Below are 17855 nucleotides of genomic sequence, written 5' to 3'. Positions count from 1 at the left end.
ACGCGAGACGCGAGACTTTGATCAGCTACGCTACCGTGATTTTCCTTTCTTTTCTTTTTTTCTCTCTCGTTCATGACTCGCGCGGCGCGGCGCCGCGCGCCGGTGCACGGTACGCGGTGTACGCCCCTGACACGCGGAAGAGACGGACGGCGCGTGCGCACTCGCGCAGTGTCGCGCGTCGCGCACGCCCGCGCTTGTCTCACCTTTATTTTTGGAAGCGACTGGCGGCAGTGGCGGCGGCGGCGGCTGTCACAGAACAGAGTTGTTAGGTGTTAGTTGTTGGTTGTTGGACGCGCTCGGAGCTCGGACGTGCGTGTGTATGCACGCGTGCTCGACCGATCGCAAATCACGTCAATCACGAGCGATGTCAACGCGAGCGACAATGATGACGACGAGGACGACGACGTTCGAGCCGACGATCGGCTCGTCGCTGCTGACGAACGGCAACAGCAGCCTCGCCGAGAGCCGGAAAGCCACGCCGGCGAGACTCTGGACGAAGGTACGCGTCAACGAGTGGACGTTCAGCCTGTCGCTCTTCGCGTTCTCGCTCGCCATCGTCTTGGGCAAGCTGTATGTGAATTATGGTAAGTTGGTAAGGTGAAGGGTGGAACAGGCGAGTCGCCACTCTCCCCGGCGTCTCGTCCTCCCGATTTCCTTGATTTCCTTGATTTCCTTGATTTCCTCCACCTCCCGCGACTCGGACGATCGCAAGCCTCCGCGCGTTCGCGCGTCCGCGCATTGATAACCTCTCAGTTGAGGTTAGACGCCTATTTAAACACAAATCGCATTTTGTTTTGATTCTGTTGAAAGGGACGTTCCCGGCGATCTGAATCGCCTCCACGACGAGAATCGTTGTCGCGCGAACCGACGGTAGAGACCGGTCGCCGGTAGGACGGTAGGCGCCGTTCCGGGTTCCGGACCGGTCCGTCAGACGCGCAAGTTTTTGTTTTGGTAACGTTTGGAAGCCGGGATTGCCGACGATGCGAATCCGTCTCGAGGAAGCCTACGCCGACACTTTAGATTTTCACTTTGTTTGCCTTCTGTTTATACGTCGAGGAAGAGCGCGACGAGCTCCGATGGAAAAATTAGTGCCCGCCTTATAGTTCCTGCGACTATATTTTCTGTACCACCTGCGTTGTTAAATGTGTTCTTTTCAGTTACGCTTTCTACGTTCACCTTCCTCTTACCCCGGCTTTTGCAACATTAACATATAATTGATTTCGTAGAAAAGGAGAGGTAGAAATGCGTGGCTGAAAAAAACAGATCTAACATATGTCGATGATAATTTATCCAGGCGATTTCATTTAAGTTGCTCTGCGTTCTAATTCTTATTTATTATCAACGAATTTGTACTTCTTGAATTATTTGTGTAATATTAACCGCTGATGCTTTCTGATTTATGTAATATTAACCGCCATAAGGCTGGAACCTAACAAAAATCGCTTGTTCGTTTATGTTAATTTTACGTTAATTTTACAAACGAATATTTTCCTCGCAAAAATTAACAATTTTGTGAGCTTTATTCCCGAGAGATGGAAACGCGTAGGTGAAAAAAAGACATCTAATACATATAATAGCTCAGCAGTAATTTATCCAGGCAGTCGTTCGTCAAATTCGCTCTGCGTTCTAATTATTATTTGTTATCGACACATTTTTTTGTATTTATTGAATTATTTATGTAATATTAACCACCTGTGCTTTTTGTAAAGCGAAAACCTAACGCGGCCCGAAAGTCATCTGTTGGTTTATATTAATTTTACACATTTGTACCGTTATGAATCAATGTTCCATCACACATTCTTAGGATACCTGCAAAGCCGGACGATTCTCGTCGCTAAGTACTGACTTCAATAAATGAATTATTCTTTATCGCAAAAATTCACACGAGATTCCGTGAGCTTATTCCTCTCAGAAAATACATTAATATCGTACGTTGCATCGAGAGATGAAGAGATAACCGACGATTACCTGCGTCTCCAAGGACTTTAGAATTTAAATGCGCGACACGCGAACTCGCGTTAAAATGCACACGTCGCGCACATGCGGCCTGCATTCTTCGGTTATATTTTTAACACCGCGTGGCCCATTTCTATTACGAGATACATCTTTCCGCGGGCAACGCGAGTCCTTCGAATCCTCTCCAGCCTCCTCGCCAGCGCGCGTTTGTTACGCGAGATCTCTGCATCGCCCGTGACCGAATTTATCAAGGCCGTGTTGTCGCTCGAAAAGTATAATACATGCTTGTCTAGATACAAAAAAGAAACTGGAGATAGCTAGAGACAAACAACAGGAAAGAGAGAACTTCTTTTTTTTATATTTATCTTATCTTATTTATCTTATCATTTAATTAAATCAATTACTTTCACGGTGAACTTGGAAGATTACACGCGTGTTGAGGGTATAATATGAGTATGGTATAATATAGTCTTAATAAAATATATATCTGATATCTCAATATTAAAAATGATAATTCTATTTTATGTAAAATAGATGGTTTCTCTCTCTTCACAAATTAATATATTCTATCAATGTTGCAACTCAAAAGAGAGTTGAATGGCTCGTTTAGAATAAGGTAGAAGATTATTCATTAACATATATAAAAGCATTCTAACATTTAGAATGATAAATGATTTTGTTTAAAATAAATGTTTTCTTTTGCCCCACAAATGAATGTAATCTTGTAATATCTATAAAAGCTCTACTCAACCTCTCTCTTTCTCTTTCTTTCTAGAGATTTATGTGGCTGATATGAGTTTCTCATGCTCTGCCCTTAGGAAAGCCTTTGTCATGGCAAATCGGCGATCGATACTCGTTGCCGTCGGTGGCAACGTTTACTCAAATGTACGAAACGATACCGAGTATGTCCATTTTACCGAAATTTGACGTGAAACAATTGGATAGCGAGAGACTCTTGAATGCCAGTAATCAGTACGCGGAGACAACCGCTCATATGCTGGTCACATTTTACGGGAAATACGGGTGGCTGTTGAAAGCAACGATGAGCGGACTTGTGATAACAGGTTTCAGTTGGTTCATCCTTTACAAGGACAGCAGTATACCCGGTGTCAACCCACCGTCTCCCTTCAGCCCTTCCAGACAGAGGTAAAATCTTGGTTTCTATTTAATTACGGTATCTGTCCTATTTAGCTATAGTTCCATACAAGTATGCTTTAGAAAGTTAACTATTCGCAAATGGAATGCATTTTTTTTATTGTATAATACGTAATTGATAAGGATGTATAAAAGTCTAATAAAAATATACCTTCTATTGCTCATTGTAAATCTATCAGGATAAGCGTAAAATAAATCTGATATTTATGTTGCTTGAAAAATAATTGCGGATATATCGCAATTTACAAATGTTAATGTCGCTTATCGCACATATTTCAGGATACGCGGAAGCTCGAGGATACAGATGAATTATTTAGTCGGTGTGCTAAATGGGATATTATGTTTCGTCTACATGTGTCTTTAATCGACGGAGACGTCGTCGGTTTTCGAAAGATGATTCTATTTTTCTTTCGTCTATTTATATTATTTATTTCACTTATTTATGTTGTCGGCGGCAGCAATGCGTTTATTTACGAGTGATCTTGATATTTTGTAGATCTTTGTTGTGATTAACATAGTACGATATTACGTAACGCTTTCGTAAGTAGCTGTAATCTCTGAGTAAATCAAATGTCGCGAGAATGCATAGAGGCACGTTTCCCAAAATGTAGAAGTACTTCAAACGATGCGACCCGCTCTGTTAGCACTCAAAGAATTTGTTCTACTTCTGTATGTACTAGTAGTCGTTACTGCTAACGGCACAATGTGCAGAAACTATAGAACCTAAGTGCGATTGCGCGACACGCAACAACCAAAAACGTCAAAGTACAAAAGAGACCGTTGTTCCAGACCCCCTTCTCCAAATTTTACATAATTATCTATTACTAATATTTAAGACTGATCGATTATCTGACAAAAGGGCATATTTATTGTTAGACTAGAGTAAGTGTTGCGAGGTACAATTTTACTTTGTACGCAGAATATATATATTTTTGGCATGCTTATATAAAAATAAGTATAACGCAGAAGCGTGAGGCTACGAGTAACATTATATTTATTAAGTTAATATATATAGTATATTTAACGCATCGTCCTGGATCACACTTCTAAAAAAAAGTAGAAATTAGGCAGCTAACATGCCGAGAATATGTTGCGACGAAAAATCCGCACAGGAGACACATTAACGTACATTTATACACTTAAATTGTTTTGACAAACAAGAGATTAAAAGTGAATACATCGCGGCCCCACTCTCGCAAATATCAAGCTCAAAATTATGACCTTTAATTACAAACGTTCATAAACATTTATAAAACATTGTAAACACTTGTAAAAATTGCAAAACATGGTTTCTAAATATTGGGGAGCGCGAGAAGTGATAGTTACATTTCAAAAAGATAGAATAGGATGATTCCCAGAGGTTTATCATACGCGATAAGAGGCTCATCCTCTCCGGACATCGCAGAATTAATGTTACAGAGATACGCTATAGAAGAATGTTTTATTTTTTGAACGACTAACATAGGCAGGATTAAAAAAAAAAGAGAATGTTCGTAATATATAAGCTGCGCCTTATTGTAAACGTTATCGTTGTACGTGCACATATGCGGCATACGTTTTCCCGCGCGGAATTTCCGCATTCGCGAGAACGGAATGCCATTCAATAAACGTTGAATCACAGAATCCGCACGTCGCGTATACTTGAATGCATGTTCCTTAACCCGTTCGAATGTCCCGCCCGACGGCGACGTGTTCGCGCAGGATGGTACACGCGATGGGTGACGCAATCGCGACTATCGCGAGGAGCTTGCGCAAATCGGCGAAACGGTCAGTACACATTACACGGTGTTGCACGGTGTGTGTTATCACGCGTGTGCTACGGTGAATCTCTTCGTTGTTCGTCGATTTTCCGCCGTCCTTCCTCGATCCTTCGATCCTTCCCAGTTTCCCACGATGGCGAACGAGACGCGTCCGACCTGCGAGGCCGAGACCGAGGCCGAGGCTGCGAAAACGGCGGATCACCAGGTCTACAAGATCCACAACCTGGACGACTTCAGCCGGATCACCCGGGGAATCAAGGTTGCGCGGTGCATGCAGTCGCCGTCCTCCTACGGTGAGCCGCGAATGTTTAACGAGGTGGAGGAACTCTGGCGTTTATTTATTTTCTGCTGAATAGATCTGCTCCAGTTTTGGAACGGGAGGGACACGGACGTTCGGATTGAGTGCAGAAAGGTGTAGCTAGAACAGATGGACGTACATGATGTTTGACAGGGCACCGAGCAGGCTTATATTTTCGAGAGACGTAATTGTCCTTTTTGAAACAATTACGTTTGTTATTATTTTCATTGTCAGATTTTGACATTTTTGATAGACCGATCGATTCAAAGGCATAGACAATAGACATAGAGGAAATGATGTGCATCATGTGCATGTTGGAGCTTAGTTTTTGTTTAAAAATGTTTAAATTTAACAGCAGCAATGATTCTTCTGTTATAAGAATTCGTATTCTGGGAATGCTATTGTTAAATGTTATTTAATATGTTGTTATGATAAGATTACACGATGTAACAAAGATTATTTGCTTCCACATTAACATTCTGTACCTTAAAATTCACAGTTATATTAAAAATGTGTAATACGATGATAATCGTCGATACAATTAGAGTATTATAAGGATTATTATGTGAAAATTTTGTCTTCATATCTAATATAATCAGTTAGATCTGATATCAATCAGGAAATTAATAATATCGAGTCTCTTTGAGCTATAAAGCTTAATTATAGGAATTGAAGAAAGTTGAATATTAATTTTTGATGAGATTATCCTAAAAAATCAGCAAGCATTATCTTTATTTTTTCAATAGTGAGAAAAATACAGGAAATATCTGTGTTTGACAACATTTCACATATGGTGTTTCCTCTGCTTTGCAGTGCCTGACAGCGAGCAGCTATTATGCCAGCTGGTGGTGTCCGACTCCTTGTGTTGTTCCCACTGTAGTGCCGAGTTTGAGGACAAGGTGCAACAGAGGCTTCACTACAAGCTGGATTGGCATCGTTATAATCTCAAGCAACATCTGAATGGTTTGAAGTCGGTTAACGAGGACAGCTTCAATAGGTTGGCCGGCGAAGGTACAGTCTGAGATGAAGTACACGGCGACGATGCGAGCTTTAAAGCTGTGCAGAAAGTTAGGCATGTGGAAATTTTGTAGGCGACATGTCTAGCCTGTCCGGTAGCGAGGTAGAGTCCGAGAACGAGGACGATGCTGGTACTTCGGAGACTGGGACCTCGTCTAACGAGCAAACTAAGAACGAGCCGTCAAGTAAGACTGGACTTGGCAAGTCCAGAAAGGCGTCAGAAAGACGTGGGAGGATAATCGAGTCGGACATTTCGGACACGGAGTACAACGAGGAAATGTCCAAGGAGCGGAAGCTGCAGGTTGTTGCGAGTCGTCACACCAAGGTGTTTTTCGAGAACGACGACGGCAATATATTCAGCATCTATCGGTGCCTGCTGCATCACAAGAAGGTATGTTTGTTATCGTTGGCTGGATTGCCGTCAATTATAGAGATGTCCCTAGCAAATCTATACGCATACTATCGATATTGTTGCGTGCGCTTGTGAAAAAATTACACGCGCACGAAATATCATCTTGAAACCTGATCTACTTTGTTAGAGTCACTTGGTGTGTTCTGTACTTGCCAGATCGGGAGATATGCAATTACGTTTTAGGACATTCCTGAGAAAGACACCGAGATGATCGCTCAGGCATTGGACAGCGGCAGAAAGACCAAATGGACGGTTATCATGGTTGGCGGTGGACACTTTGCTGCGGCTGTATTTGAGGGTACGCATCTTAAGAATATTTATTATTTTTTTGATGCGCACAATTGTTACATCCACTCGCTTTGATATATATTACAGATGGTGAGGCTATCGTGCACAAGACCTTCCACTCTTACACTGTGCGGGCAAAGCAAGGATTCGCTCAGAATTCTCGTACGAATGGTAATCACGCGAAAAGCGCTGGTGCCAGTTTGCGAAGATATAACGAAGCATCGCTTATTCAGGTATATACTTTTGAATATTTCCACAGTTCTGTAGAAATTAACGAATCATTTAACGACTAATGCGAATAAACTGTCTGGTAAGTTGCAAGCTAACACGACGATTCTTTTAGCATGTGCAAGAGATATTAGAATCATGGTCGATGCACATCAACAATTCATCGGCTATTTTGTACCGAGCGGTCGGTCCGCATAATCGCACGGTGCTCTTCGGTGGCAAAAATCCTCCCTTAGATAAGAACGATTTTAGAATAAGACCACTGCCATTCCCTACTCGAAGAGCAACGTTTAGAGAAGTCAAGAGGGTATACGACATACTGAGCACCATGGAGATTTACGGTAAACAGTTGCTCACCATTTAAATTTTATTCATATTCAATCCGTATCGATCAATTTACTTTATGTAATACCGTACTTTAGGCTCCGCTGCGGATTTCACAGACTGTTTCCCCAATTCTCCGCGACAGCCCGTACGTAAGAAGGTCTCCAAACCGGAGATCATGAGCGAGATACCCGAGGGAGAAGTTGCTACCGAGTATAATCTTAATGCCGGTAGTAATGGCAATCCGCAAGAAAATGATAAGATTAAGGCACCTGCGCAATCTACACCGGAGAAACAACATCGGAATTCCCGTCCACATATAGATAGGGCGAAACCGAGGAAAAGTCCGAATCGGCCACTGCCAGGTACACATCATTAATATAAAACATGAGTAATTATGGGATTCTCAATTTTTTTTTAATTCTAGATATGCTGTGATTATTGTTGAAAAATAATCACTTGTATAATTAAATTTTTATATATTTGTGCTGAGTTATAGAAAAATTTTCTATAATTTTATTTCTGTTTTACAGATATTATTGTTAGATTAGCTCAATCGTCCTCCGAGTCCGAAATGGATACAAATTTGCAATTGGACATCCCTTTAATTGAAGAAGATTTTGAGGTATCGTTTAGGGAAAATTTACAAGCGTTTCAAGATACTGTGCCAAGATACATGAAGAACAAGAAGGCTCATCGGCAGAAAAAGAAAGTGAAGAAAGACAGTAAGTTTTTCTTTAATAGATAATCTACATCAAAGTTGTAATCTCTTCGCAATAATTTAAGAACTTAAAAAAATGTTCACAGTTTAAATTATACAATAAAAAAAGGTTTTCTGATTAAATTAAGGGAAAATGAAAAATGTATCGATACATACTTTATTATTTTATTGTTTAAAAATGTTTTATGTTATATTATTTTTAGCTCAGATGAACAATGAAGTGCTGTCGGATGCTAAAACTAAATTATGGAGTGCCTGTAAGCGAGGCGATAATGATCTGCTATCATCGGTCATTGATAACTTGTTAGCTAAAATTAAGGAGTGCGAAGAGGAGCAGAACAAGAAAGATATCACGGACACTTGCGCCACATCCAACAATACTCTCGTGAACACGGACGACGTGGCGAAATTAGTTAATGATACCAATGAGGACGGCAATACGGTGCTGCATTTGGCGGCACTCGGTGGACACCACGAGCAAGTATGGTGCGTGCGTTACATTTTATTTATTATTGAACAAATTTTATAATTTTAACGAAATCTTAACTTTAACGATGTTTTACGTAATTCGATTTGTCGATAGGCTACTACTAGAAATCGGATCTGATCCTTGCAATAAGAATAAAAAACTACAGACCCCTTATGTCGCTGCAAACGATAAGAAGACTAGAAATACGTTTAGAAGATTTATGGAAGCTAATCCGGACAAGTTCAATTATCAAAAGGTATTATTTATATCAGAAAATTGCATTGATATACTCGAAAAATAGTCTTATTATCCATAAGCTATATCATATATGTTTTAATGCTCGACAGTCTCAAATACCCGGGCCACTCTCCGATGAGATAGAACAAGCGGAGACGGAGAAGAAAAGACAGCAGCGGAAGTTGAAGCGTTTTAAAGAGAAAGTTAAGAGGAAGGAGTTTGAATTGAAGAAACAGGAGGAAAATGAGAAGCAGAGGTTTCTTAATCTCAGCGACAGAGAAAAGGTTAAACGCGTTATTATACGAAATTTTTTACTCGGTGTTGGTTCTGATATCTTATTTCTTTCCTTTCGTTCTGCAGAGAGCATTGGTCGCGCAGAACCGGATGTTGAACGAAGGATACACCGTGGTGTCGCGATGCTTCCAGTGCGCCATCGATATGACTGATAAGGTGCCTTTCGAGTACAACGCCAATCGTTTCTGCTCAATGCCGTGTCTCAAGGAGCATCGTCTTCACAATAAATATGTTATCTGATGGTGCTTCATGTCTAGCTAGGAAAACTTTTACGACAATTACTCATTCGTGACTGCGATTGGCGAGAGGCTGCATTTACAGGCAATTTACTGTACATGTATAATCATTTATACCGAATTATTCATACAACTTCACGTAGAATTTGTTTTATAATAATTTGAATGTAGAAAGGAATTTTCACAATGTGATCGTGTTTTCCTTCAGAATATTATTTTATAATAAAGCACGATAATTCTCAGAAGGTAAGGATGAGGAAGTCTTGATTAATTTTAAGAAATACGAAGAAACTTAACCCCGTAAGAAAATTATGTGGCGCATAAAGAATTTCGACAATGTGTACGAAGATGTAGTGATGTAAAAAGATAAATAATGTGCTCGAAGGATTTGAAAAATTTTTTCAAGCTATAACAATAGATTTTATATCTCGATCTATATATGATCAGATGTACACAGATGGCACGTTTTTTTACTAAGTATAATGTTCCAGATAGCAAAACGTGAGTGTGTAAAATTATGCAAATTTATTGCTGAAAACAATTTATATACTGTTGCCACAAATTACATAAACAATGAATTATAACTCCGTTCAGGATTCATGTTTTATGGTGTCTTTGCAGTAAAGATGTGTATAAATTGTTTCCACCAATAATATGTAAACTGTACATCAATGGAGTCTCCAGACGTAAACTGTTGCTGCAAAAATGTAACAAATATCGAATAAACCGTTGTTTGAAACAAATTCAATATTGTTGTTGGACATTTGCGAACACAGTTTTACCGGCGCTTTACTTGATACCGTTTTACTGGACTGTTTGATACGCCACTCACGCCCATTTTCAACGTTAGAACTATTTGACATATCCATTTTCTGACACTGCCGATAAAGTCTCCCCACTTGGTGCATGTCTGTGCTACGCTTATAATTGTTGGATAATATGTATATATATGTATATATACATATACATACATACATACATATATACATACATATATGTACACATGTCACATGTATGTATGGCTGCGTTCGGAAACGTCACCCGGGTACACACGGGTATACTCCCTTCTCCTTCTAACTCGCTAAGATAAAAAGAGAAGGGAGTATACTCGTATGCACTCGGGTGACGTTTCCGAACGCAGCCTATGTGATGTACTCGGTTCTCCAACTTTGAAATATCTTTATTTTTCGTTTAAAAGTATGCAATTTTGCAAAATCAATATTAAATTGTGAACATAAAATATAAATAAGCGAATCGCAGCCTATATCAAATGATGTACCCGAAAGGAATGATATATTATTTATTAAAAATGTAATTTTATATAATATACTTTTACGATATTAAAGGTTTAATTACTGTATATTGTACATGTAATATTAAAATTTAATTGCATATTTTTAGTTAATCAACTGGACGCTTTTATTACCCATCCATTTGACTTACATATAGTATCACGTGATACCGGACCAAAGTTGCGTGTTTAAATATTATTTCGTCATTATTAGTGGCACCGCGTATAGCATTTATTATTAGAAATAAGAAAAATGCATGGAAATTATAAATAAATATAATCAAATATTTTGTTTTTATTAGATATTAACTTCTTTTACACCTAATTTGCCACATAATTTTTACAAAGTAAATTTGTAAGTATAAAAATTTAAAAAGTAAGCGTAAGTAAAAAGTAAATTGATGTGTCCTAAACTAGTAAACAAAAACTATATTAAAATTATTAGCGGAATGTATAGACGGACACATGCGGATATCTCTCTTTCCATTGATTAACCAATTGATCGTTTATATCACAGTATATGAGATAAAACTCTTGCAGTTTAGGACATTGTTCGAAAATAACGGAATATTTATCAAGTGTATGAACTTTCATAGACTCAAAATATATCTTTTTCAAGTTTTTGCACTGCGCTAGTAATTCCAACTGGTGATCAGTGAGGCCAGCATGGCGCAAATAAACTTCTTGCAAGTGTTGCCCTCGCTCCCTCGCTCCCTCAGTTCGGAAAATTCATGATCGCGAAGTTGAGAGCGAGACGCATAGCGACGCCATGGCGCTCTTGGCGCGAGAAGTTGTCCGCGCGGGAGACGAAGCACCTCCGCTATATTGATGACGTTCTTCTTTCGTTTCCAGAATTCCAGAACGCGGAGCGGACACGGAACTGATCGGCCTCGGGACGAGTGGCGTCGCGACTTATTTAATTGATATTTTGGTAAATATAACATGCATTAACTTTGCACATATATATAATAAATCAGATGCAAGATGCAATATACAGTATAACCAAGAATCAATTATTTCCATAATTCTTTTTTATATCTATGTAACTATTTATCTTTATTAATTGTAAGATATAACTCTAGATACAAGTATTTTTTTCTAATTTCTATTGTCTGAGTTCTATATCAAATCATTTATTTATATGCTTTCAGAAGATGACGACGCGAGAAGTGTCACATCGAGGAAGCTGACAACCCGGAGGATAACCTGAGAAAAGGAGGAGGCCTGGAAGAGGCATCGGGCGCCAGTGGAACAACTTTACGGTAAATATTATTTTTTATTTTGTATAGATAATTTTTTTGTTGCTTGAGCCTTTTTGTTTTATAATTTAGAAATAAGTTAGATAAAAAGGAGTAATTTAATATTTTGTAAAAATTGATTCTTTAAAGATTATTTTCGGAAAATGTATAATTATTTAAATAAATATCTAATGAATAACGATGAATAAAAAGTTTGATGCCATAGAAATTATGCTTTAAAACATTAGGTTTTTTTGAACACCGTTTTAATACGAATTTTATATTTGTATGTTACAGAATCAACGTAGCTACGTAGCAGATATAATTCCGCTGTTGCGCATCGAGGTCGGTGAGTGACGATTAACATATTTATTGAGGTAACGGATGTGTGGTAACTTGTTAAATATACATACCATATATATAGATAAATGTATCTAGATATATCTAGATATGTATGCAATTTGATAACAAAGTAAGGATGTGACACATAACTATAGCATTCCATAATCCATACATCCGTTGCCTGACTCTATGGCCAGTCTCTGACTTTCCGATATTCACTGTAAGTACTGAAAATCTATAGTTTACGTCACGTAAACTATAGATTTTCAGTACTAGCCTTTGACTATATAATCATGAGCTACCAGTGAACCTTTTTCTGGTGTAATCGAGGGAAATCTGAGAGCGGCCATGCTGGCGTTTTGTTTGATACCGTTTTACTGGACTGCTTGATACGCCACTCACACCTATTTTCAACGTTGGAATTATTTAGCACTTTCGTTGAGAAACATTGCACCGAGTACATCACCTGTGTGTGTGTGTGTGTGTGTGTGTGTGTGTGTGTGTGTGTGTGTGTGTGTGTGTGTGTGTGTGTGTGTGTGTGTGTGTGTGTGTGTGTGTGTGTGTGTGTGTATGGCTGCAGTCCATTTAATGCTACAATTGCTTTGAAGCATTCTTCTCCTTCTTTCTTTATTGAAACAAAGGAGAAGAGAAATGCTTCGAAGCATTTGTAGTGTTAAGTGGACCGCAGCTTATGTGCGTTAAACGGGATGTATGTAGTCGGTGCAGTGTTTCTCAATACGAAAATTATAGGCGTAGCACGGACACGTACCAAGTGAGAAGACTTTATCGGTAGTGCCAGAAAATGGGTATGCCAAATAGTTCCATCAACGTTGAAAATAGGTGTGAATAGAGTATCAAGGAGTCCAGAAAAACAGTATCAAGTAAAAACGCCGGCGTGGCCACTCTCGAGGAAGGTTTCTTAATTAATTTTAAGCAAGACAAAGAAACAAGAGCGTAAGAAAATTATATAGCATAAAAATGTGTATAAAAAATGTGAATTTAACAATGTGTACGAAGCTGTAAAAAGATATAAAAAGATAAATGATATGCTTGAAGGATTTGAAGAATTCTTTCAGGCTATAACAATATGGATTATATATTTCTATATATAATCGGGTGTACACAGAGGGCACGTTTTTTACAAAGTATAACGTTATCATTCTATGCATATTTCGACTAATGTTTGACATCTCTACTCATGTATTAAATGCCGTACATATAATACATGTATATAGGAGTAAAATGACATACTACTAAAGGAAATAATAACTACTCAACGTTCAAATACACATTCACGTTCGTATCGGAATATTCGCGCATTACGCGTGTATACATACAGGGTGCTTAAGTATAACGTATCTCTAATATTTTTCTTAACAAACAGAGAGAGACAGACTTTGGTGATCAGGAAAAACTTACTTGAAAATAATATCAAATAATACAATTTTAATAGGTAATAAGTGTATGAGTAATATAAATGAATAAGACTTAACGTGTTAAAATCGTCTTCTATTTAAAATTTCTCTAGCTATTCATAAATGGTGTGTGACAGATAAGCTTGTCTAAAAATAAAAATTGGATTAAGAAGCTAGAAACTTTGAGGTATTAATGAAATTGTTTAAAGAAGTGCTTTATAGATCGTCAAACATTAATATTTAATATAATTGATTTAAAAGTAAAAATAAAACAATATAAAATTACTTAGATAAAAAAATCGCAAATGCCAAAAGAATATATACTCTATTCTTCTGTTAATTATTAATTAAATCTTTGCAAAGGCATTTTATCAGAAGCACCCTACATATATATCCGATTGCTCGTAAAATCATGTTATAATGACTAGTATCATCAAAAACGAGCATTCGCCCGCGCGCGTTGCACATTATCCTGAATAAATTGATTTTGTGATTAACAGTACAATATACAATCACGGAAATCCGGCACGGTTTTTGCAAGCGAAAAATATTTTTCCAACGAGAAATAAGTTCGTACGTTCAAGACGATTAAACGATCTCATAAATTCAGCAACGATCGACATCCAACAGTATATTATAACTCTTTCCATCGATGTATGTACAAGGTGACTGTCTTTACATTTAGTCCCTACAAGCTTGATAAAAATAGTGCACAAAATACACATTATATGCAAAACGATCGAACGGTCTCACGCGATTGTTTGGAAATTCGATTGAAACACACGCAGATCGAAGACCTGATGAACGGGATCCAACGATCATTGTATCGTACGATTTTAACGAGGATCAGAAGAAAATTTTTTGGTATCGCGAGTCTCTTCGATCGCCCTATATTATCCTTTCTGGTTTCCCTCTTGGATATTCGAGATATATACAAAGCAGAAATTATTTCGGAATCGAGAAAGTCAGTGAAGCACAGATCTGAGTATCATTTAGGCTGAATGCATGCGAAGTATCGCGCGTATCGTGGTCCTCTCTGTTTGTGCAAAAATAGGTATCCGCAATCGGTTTTCACTTCCGGTTCATCCCGCCGAGATGTCGAGCGCAGCGTATTAAGTACAAAATATCGGAGATTTCTATTCGAGATCATTTTTTTTTCCTTGCGTATATAGGTCTTCCTCGTGTCTGCCTTGATCGCGGTCTGACTTGTGCTATTCTCGTTTCACTGATTTGAGGTACACGCAGTGTACATTCTCTCTTCAGTCCCTTACGTAACACAGCTGTGTAAATTGTAACTGAAAGATTCTTGTTGAATATATTACACAACGATAATATTCCGATTCAAGATTTCTTATTTAAATTTTTCATCCTTATTTTTGTAGACGGAAATTCTCAAACCAAAAATTCAAGAGACCGTATCGATGTAATACTAATGAAACATTTTCCTTCTAAAATTTTTTACCGAACTTTTGTTGAATAATTAATAATTCAAATAAATTGATATCAAATGCATTATTTGATTAATTATTCCAATTGATATACTTGTGAAAATAACAATAGCCAGTGTATTAATGGCATGTGTATTAATAATTCAATGATGATCGAAACAAATCCGTTCAAAATTTTAAAGAATCATGGTTTGATCACTCCAATCATTTTCATTATTATTAATATAAATTTTTACAATGACGTAAACTATGGTTGAAGTTTTCTTAAGTAGTTTTCGAGAAAATCTGCAAGATGACTAACATATTTTCCATTACATTTTTTCCGAGATGCATTTGTCAAAATAATTGGATTCTCTTCGTTTCTTTGAGCCCGATCAACAGTTTAGCGATGGCGGTAATCAGAGCGATCGAGACCGAGGATTCCTCTCATGGCGGTGACATGCGAAACCTCCTGCCTTTGTTTAAATCGACGTGGAATCGTCTGTGTCGGTGTCGTCGCCGTAGAGACCCCGACCGTCGGTCTTCGTCCACGAGGTCGTGGTGGTTTCCACGCCGACCTCGTATCTATTCTCCTGCTGGGCGTTATTGGACGGCACGATCCTCACGTAGGTCTCTCTCACGCCCTTCTGCTCCGCGATGTCCTTGATAATCCTCTCCTCGCAGCTGGCGGACTTAGAGCGTGCCTTCTTCTCTTCGGGCTTCTTCGTCATCGCCTCGATCGACTCCAGCGAGCTCTTTCTGCGGCTGCTTCTACGGCTATTCGATCTAACGATCTGGTCCTTGTCGGTGGCGGAGGTCTTTCTGCCTACTACCTTTGGACTCTCGTTCTCCAGGTACTTCCGGATCCACTTGGGCGTATCGCTCGAGTACGCCTGCGCTTTCTTCGCGTACTTGCCAGGCGTGCTCGGCAAGATCATCGGTATCTCCGTCTCGATCACCGTCGTGATCACCTGTTCGTTCTCGTCGAAATTACTCTCGAGAAACTTGCGCTTCGGCGTCCCGCCAACGCTCAGCTTGCCGAGCGTCGAGGCGCTGCCGCTCTCGTCGCTGCCGGGCGTCTCATATGTGTACGAATAGTGCCGCTGAATGTGCTTCGTTTCCTTCTCCTGTTGCTGATCCTGTTCCTTGATTCCTTGCCTCTCGCTCGCCTCCTGGTTCCGTCGATTCTCCTCCTTTTCGATCCTCTTCAGCTTCTCGAGCGCGTCGTCGATCGAGTATCGCGGCGATTTCCTGCCACCGGTGCCGAACTCTGGCAGCTTCACCGGCGACAGCAGCGATTGCCTCAGACCACCGGCGATGCTATGCCGCTGCCGGGCAGGCGGGTCCAGCAGTCGGCGCAAGCTCGAGTTCCTGATCTCCGGCACTGACATCCTCTCCCGGACTGGAATCGGCGGTGGTTTACCGGAACGCGCCGACTTTGCGAACGAGAAGACCTCTGACTTGGGTGGCGATGGTGACTTGGACGGTTTCCTGCCCGTGAATGGGAAGTCAGGCGCAAGAAATCGCCTCTCGCCGGGCGGGAAGATCGGTGACGTGCTCGCGACGATCACGCTCTGCAGACCCTCGCAGGTAGGACTCTTCAATCTGTCAGACGTCAGCCCCATGAGCTCCTCGGTTTTCATCTGTTGATGCTCGAAGATCGGCGAGCTAGCGATCGGTAGCAGCCGTGACTTGCAGCTGTCCTGACTGTCTAAGCTGAAGCGCTGCTTCGCCAGTTGGCTGTCCAAACTGAAGCGCTGTTTGGGCGTGCCGGCGATCAACCGCAGGTCGTTCTGCGTCTCCAGCTCCGGTATCGAGAACCGATCGCGATTGAATTTGACCTGCGCGGCACTGAGATTGCCGCCGCCGCCGCCGCCGCCTCCTCCTCCTCCTCCCAGGTCCTTGATATTTCGATACTTGGCGCCGATGTCCAGCTGCGACAGACGGTCGCGCTGACTTGCCTGCAGGACGGCGGGTCCGAATCTCTTGTGCTTGAGGGGGTAGGGTGGCGGCGAGGGTGAATGCATGCTGATCCCGCCGCTGCTGAGGCACGGTTGGGATAGTCGCTGCTGCCGACCGGGATAGTAATCGCCGGTGACGAGAGTGGGCTGCGACAGCCGCTCGCGTTTATCTTGCCGTAGAATGAATCGGCGTACGTCCGGCTGCGACAGCCGCGACGAACTCCGCTCCATCGTCAGGCTGCCACGGGGGCTTCCGCTACCACCCAGGGCGTGCACGTTTGGTGTCGACAGTCTCTCCTCCTCGTTGATGCTGTTGTCGCCCGAGGCGGCACGCAGACTGGTGTAAGACAGACGACCGCCGGCGCTGCCGCGGTGCATGCCGACGAAGTTAAACGAATTGATACCGCTCAGGCTGGAGTTGAGGGTCGGCTGTGACATGCGGATGCGACGGTCTGGCGAGCCGCCCGATCGCCGATCGTACGAGATCAGCAGGGTCGGCAGGTTCGGCTGCGAGTAACGGCTGCGTTGACTCGCGGGCGAGTAACTCGGTGGACAAGGGGTGGTCGAGCGGGTGCACTCGTAGGTGCCCGAATCCTGGGATTCGATGCTCGATTGCGATTGCGGCGGCGCCTTGACGGGGGTGATGTGCAGATTCGGAGTGGACAACCGGTTCTTGCGGCCCTGGCCCGGTCGCTTCAGATGGTCGATCAGATTTGGCTGGGACAGCCGGACGATACACGGGTTCGGGCGTCGGTTCAGGTACCAGAGGTCCCGGCGAGAATACGG

At 41.1% G+C, this 17855-nt stretch overlaps 4 protein-coding genes across 5 annotated transcripts in view; 3 read left to right on the top strand and 1 right to left on the bottom strand.

Annotated features, from left to right (window-relative positions):
* The first annotated feature begins 158 nt into the window (after nucleotides 1-158).
* On the top strand, nucleotides 159-4734 carry LOC139772419 (uncharacterized). The gene is made up of 3 exons (XM_071706108.1): nucleotides 159-584; nucleotides 2775-3102; nucleotides 3391-4734. Exons 1-3 carry the CDS (start codon nucleotides 320-322, stop codon nucleotides 3473-3475), a joined length of 678 nt encoding a protein of 225 aa, XP_071562209.1. The 5' UTR covers nucleotides 159-319; the 3' UTR covers nucleotides 3476-4734.
* A 132-nt stretch (nucleotides 4735-4866) lies between these two features.
* On the top strand, nucleotides 4867-9779 carry LOC139772399 (tRNA endonuclease ANKZF1). 2 transcript variants are annotated; one of them, XM_071706073.1, is made up of 13 exons: nucleotides 5025-5164; nucleotides 5228-5353; nucleotides 5983-6180; nucleotides 6261-6577; nucleotides 6782-6896; nucleotides 6974-7119; nucleotides 7230-7455; nucleotides 7537-7803; nucleotides 7972-8163; nucleotides 8363-8645; nucleotides 8743-8884; nucleotides 8976-9149; nucleotides 9226-9779. In XM_071706073.1, the coding sequence occupies exons 4-13, from the start codon at nucleotides 6266-6268 to the stop codon at nucleotides 9397-9399; spliced, it is 2031 nt and encodes a 676-aa protein (XP_071562174.1). In that variant the 5' UTR covers nucleotides 5025-5164; nucleotides 5228-5353; nucleotides 5983-6180; nucleotides 6261-6265; the 3' UTR covers nucleotides 9400-9779. The 2 variants fall into 2 exon arrangements, with proteins under 2 accessions (XP_071562172.1, XP_071562174.1); XM_071706071.1 differs by lacking the exon at nucleotides 5228-5353 and having other exon boundaries at nucleotides 4867-5164.
* A 1691-nt stretch (nucleotides 9780-11470) lies between these two features.
* LOC139772412 (ester hydrolase C11orf54 homolog) overlaps nucleotides 11471-17855 on the top strand; it is a 39954-nt gene continuing 33569 nt past the window's right edge. Inside the window, exons 1-3 of the mRNA XM_071706101.1 lie at nucleotides 11471-11617; nucleotides 11838-11948; nucleotides 12222-12273. The gene's annotated coding sequence lies outside the window, so the exon portion shown is untranslated. The remainder of the gene's footprint in view (nucleotides 11618-11837; nucleotides 11949-12221; nucleotides 12274-17855) is intronic.
* Nucleotides 13345-17511, bottom strand: LOC139772407 (uncharacterized). The gene has a single exon (XM_071706089.1). It carries the CDS (start codon nucleotides 17505-17507, stop codon nucleotides 15591-15593), a length of 1917 nt encoding a protein of 638 aa, XP_071562190.1. The 5' UTR covers nucleotides 17508-17511; the 3' UTR covers nucleotides 13345-15590.

The sequence above is a fragment of the Temnothorax nylanderi genome, unplaced genomic scaffold, assembly GCF_030848795.1.
Source record: "Temnothorax nylanderi isolate EJ_2023f unplaced genomic scaffold, tnyl_v1.0 TNYL_tig0049_pilon, whole genome shotgun sequence".
Classification (NCBI taxonomy): Eukaryota; Metazoa; Arthropoda; class Insecta; order Hymenoptera; family Formicidae; genus Temnothorax; species Temnothorax nylanderi.
The sequence above is the reverse complement of the archived record's forward strand: the minus strand, read 5'-3'. Positions and strand labels throughout refer to the sequence as shown.